The sequence below is a fragment of the Helianthus annuus genome, chromosome 14, assembly GCF_002127325.2.
Source record: "Helianthus annuus cultivar XRQ/B chromosome 14, HanXRQr2.0-SUNRISE, whole genome shotgun sequence".
NCBI classification, from domain to species: domain Eukaryota; kingdom Viridiplantae; phylum Streptophyta; class Magnoliopsida; order Asterales; family Asteraceae; genus Helianthus; species Helianthus annuus.
Window position 1 is genome coordinate 130,388,046 of NC_035446.2, and position 4,802 is coordinate 130,392,847.

The 4,802-nt window shown below is 36.4% G+C and overlaps 1 protein-coding gene across 1 annotated transcript; it reads left to right on the plus strand.

Annotated features, from left to right (window-relative positions):
• Window positions 1-3,057: 3,057 nt before the first annotated feature.
• Window positions 3,058-4,167, plus strand: LOC110907409. Its single transcript, XM_022152397.1, has one exon. It carries the CDS (start codon window positions 3,058-3,060, stop codon window positions 4,165-4,167), a length of 1,110 nt encoding a protein of 369 aa, XP_022008089.1.
• Window positions 4,168-4,802: the final 635 nt, after the last annotated feature.

A 4,802-nucleotide genomic window follows, 5' to 3' on the forward strand; every position in this document is an offset into this window, starting at 1 on the left:
ATATAGACTAACCCAAACTTGCTAGCCAATTAGGAAAGTTGACAAATTTAACCATCTTGCCAAATTTTGTCCCTCAAGTTGGTGAACTTGTAACCTCTTTAAACCCATTTAATTACCGAGTTGGTCCTCTTACTCGGGCCAAACACCAATTGAACCAACAAACATACTATGTATATTCGTTTTTTCTCAGTCAAAAATGCATCCAACCTTCTTACATTTACTCAATGCACACGAGGTTAAAATAGCTAAGGGGGTTTGATTAGAAGTCTAAATAATCCAACTCTAATATATACTGGTTTGTAAAGTTAACGGAACCCGGTTACTTATCAAACAACAGCCGTATAATACAATATGTAATATAACTTGGTTTGAAGTCCAACAACTGAGTCTGAAACTGGGTGATAGAAGACTTTTTTTCTTGTTAATATTTTAGCATATAGAACCATGTTCTTTACTATCAACTGGGTTCTATTTTAGTTTTATTAATTAAATTTACAAATAAGATAGCAATTTCTGGAATAACAATGTTTTGTTTAATTAATCAACAAATGAGGCTCAAAGTGTATTATACATACTACTTTTGTATTCAAAGCAAAACTTAATCTGCCTTTTTAAATAACTATACTAAATTAACTAAGATTATACCACTTTTGGATTAACATATAACGGTTCTTGGAAAGAAAAAAAAAACAGATTTATAGAACAATGTTTGATGTAAGTATCCGTGTTTATGTTAATGGAATTGGCCGAACTTGGAGTGCCTGAACATGTTATATAACCCGACATTTTTCTTTAAGAAAACAAGAATGTATCAAGAGATATATGTGCCTTTTCGTATAGGGCAATTTCCTAGAAACACCTAGCAAACAAGATGATGTTATCTTTTTACATAATGAAGCAATTAAATCTGAATCAAAGAAAGAGGTGAAAATGAAGTGTCTTATAAATGAAGTGTGATTATACTATTTTCAGGAAGGTTAGTAGTTTTTCTTATTTTGGATATTATATGACAGTGAAAGTTAAATATGTGACACATGCTAGCCATCAATGTATGTTGTTGCTTATCTATGTTCTAAAGTTCATTTCATGTCACTTTTGCCCTTTACTACAACTCAATTCACTGCCAGTTATATTTGACATCCCCAGTCACCATCTTTCTGATGTGATATCTATAGGTCGAGACGTTACATGTTACATTTGTACAATTTAATTAATTAAAAGTATGCCATTTCATTTTCCACCAAGCTTAAAGCTATCAATACAAATAATTAATCTCTTTAACCTACTTCCATCTGTATAATTTGCTGGTTATAATAGCTTATCTGTATTAATAATATACAAGTTTTCAATCTTATTAACAACAAGATTTGACAGTGGGATTGCTTTTATGAGATTCGTTTCGCAATACTGGCAATACTGAACGAAGTCTGAACCAAGAATACACATGACATTCCTTTAATTCACCATCTTTAATTTTGATATTAACTTGCAGAAAATAATGTTAAGAAATGAATCTTGACATAGATAAACATTTAACATAAACCGTTCATGTATTAAATAAAAAGTTTAAAGAAAGTAGGCACAAGAATAAAATACTAATCCGCATGAGAATGTAAAAGTAGAAGATTAATTCAAAAGTTGAAAGCGATGATTCAAATCTAATTAATAAATGCAACAAATATATATTAATTTGAGAGGTATTAATAAAACAAAAGTTAGTTGAGGAAATACCGAAGAATGGAGCAAGAGAACATTAAGCATGGAGGCGAAATCAATGGAAATATTATGCAGGTCTAAAATTTTACTCAGCAGGGTATGTGCACACACAATGGAAGTAAGATATGCAGGTGGAATGAGGATTTTGGTTACGCTGGGATCACAGATGGCTACAGAAGAAATGCTAACAGAATATGGGCATAAGTGTGAGGAGCATTTCTCAGACATTAAAAAATGGAAGAATGATAAGAGTCGGTATGAGAGATTGGCGTGGGTTAGAGTATGTGGGGTACCGATTAGTCTAAGGAACAAGGAAACGTTTAATAGGATCGGGGAGAAACTGGGCAGAGTGATCAAAGAAGCTGATGCAAGTAAAGAGGATAGTAACTTGACAAGTGCGCATATCGGCGTAATAGTTAAAACAGGGCAGGTTATAAACACCGAGATCGTAATGAGTCATAAAGCTTCTGTGTTTAAGTGTTGGTTGTCGGAGGTGTCCGGAAACTGGGCACCAAAGTTTGTTGAAGATGAATCTGTTTTCATCAATATACCAGACGATGTGTCTTCAGCAAACAACGAGGAGGATCAAATACCAGCCCAGGTCGATGACGAAGAAGTTGATGAGGTAATAGAGGTGGATTCACAAACCACTAGTGGCGAAAACCGAGAGGTGACAGTAGATGAAGACGAACTGAGAAAAAAAAACGGACAGGAAAATAATGAAAATTTAGGAAATGAAAATGAATTTTGTGGGAACTGGAAGGAGATATTTGCCGATTGCATGGGTAAAGAGATGCCGCATGAGTTTCATGACAATAGACAGAACGATGATTTTGATAATAATATAAGTAATGGTGGGGATTATGGGGCTTTTACATTTCAGTCTGGAACTAAGGGAGACAATGTTGATGCAAGGCATGGGTTCGAAACAAGCAAAGATGGGCTGGATAAAAGGGATGGGCCCAATCTCAGTAATATGGGAAATGAAGTTGGGCTGGAGGATGATCCATTTAACTTAAACGAGATAATTTGGGGAAAAAAGAAGGTTGTTCACAAGAGGAAAAAAGGGCGTTCATCATTTACATTTACCAAACAAGGAAGCGTAGCTAATAAGAGGATAAGAACCGAGAGGGGTACAGTAGCGGTTGGACAGACCTTAAATGAGGATATTCTAGACGAAATAGATTTAACATTTGACTTAAACAAAGAGCCAGGAACGGACGTGCAGGAGGAGACAGAGGCCACATTAGAGATAGGGAAGAAGATTGGAATAAGAGTTTCAAATAGCAGGCAGGAGGTCCTGAGAACGGTAAGGGAGGAATTGGAGTCTAATAGTGCATCATGAATTATTTGGCGGTAAATATAAGAGGAATAGGGGGTGAAGAGAAACCGAAGTGGATTAGCAACTTAGTGAAGGAAAATAAGATTTCGTTTTTATGCATACAAGAGGTTCAAGTGTCAAATGTTGATCCAATAGTGGTAGGAAGATATTGGGGAAAAGCGGATATGGAGTGGGAATCTGTGGACGCTAGAGGAAGGTCAGGGGGATTGATTTCGGTATGGGATCCAGGGATGTTTTCAAAACAAAGTATAGTAAGACACGACTCGTTCCTACTAATTAGCGGGAGCTTGGCTGGGAGTAATATATACATCAATATAGTTAATGTTTACGCACCGTGTGATGTTATGAGAAGGCGATTGTTATGGGAAGAATTAAAGACAGTTAAGGAAGCATCAAGTGGAGTATGGATCATGGCAGGTGATTTCAATGAAGTAAGAGATGAACAAGAAAGGATGAACTCAAGATTTGACAACCAAGGTGCAGCGATCTTCAATAACTTTATAGCCGAAGCAGGTCTTGTAGAATACCAGATGTGTGGATATAAATTCACATATATGGCAGACGATGGTTCAAGTCTTAGCAAAATAGATAGGATACTTGTGTGTGACGGTTTCATGAACAAGTGGCCCACAGCTAAGTTTGAAGCACTAACAAAACATGCATCGGACCATAGTCCACTAGTACTATCTTGTAAGAACGTTGATTTTGGTCCAATTCCGTTTAGATTCTTCAATAGATGGCTGGAAGAAGACGGTATAGGTGATGTGATTAAGAAAATCATGGAGGAGTCAATGAACGGGGGAAACGGTATGAGAGAATTGGCAAAATTATTGAAGAATCTTAAACTGGGAATAAAAGAATGGAGGAAGTCAGCAAAAACACAAGAGGAACAGGAAGTTCAAGATGCTATTAAAGAGGTAGAGAGGATAGAAAAGGTGGCGGAAACACGAAGACTTACGGAGACGGAAAAGGAAAGTAGAGTAACTGGTAAATGGAAGATAAAGAATTATGAAAGGAAGAAATTAAAAGACTTGAAACAGAAAGCAAAACTCAGGTGGGCTAAACTAGGGGATGAGAATTCTAATTTTTTCCATAGACTTATAAATTGAAGGAAGGCTAGGAATCGCATTAGCTCGATGATGATCAATGGTATTATGGTAACGGATCCGAAGGTAATTAAGGAGGAAGTTAGAGTAAGATTTATGACAAGATTCGCGGAACCGATCAAAACCAGGCCCTCCCTTGACGGCAGAGGTTTCAAAAAGATTTCAAAGGAACAGGAGAAGGAGATAACCGAACGGTTTTCTATAGAAGAAATAAAGAAGGCAGTTTGGGCGTGTGGAAGTGATAGGGCTCCGGGTCCTGACGGATTCACTTTTAAGTTCATTAAAAAATTCTGGAGTCAATTGGAAGGAAAAATTGGGTGCGTATTAAATGAGTTTTATGAGAAAGCATTCATTGAACGGGAATGTAATGCATCGTTTATTGCATTAATCCCTAAAGTGAGAGATCCAATGTCAGTCGAGGAATTCAGGCCAATCTCATTGATCGGAGTGATATACAAAATTATTGCTAAAGTTTTAGCAATTAGACTTAAAAAGGTAATTCCTAATATCATAGCCCCGGTACAATCGGCGTTTGTAGAAGGTAGGTCTATTTTTGATGGACCATTAATAACGAGTGAAGTCATCTCGTGGGCTAAGAAAAGTAAAAAGAAGATGTTTATTTTCAAAGTAGATTTTGA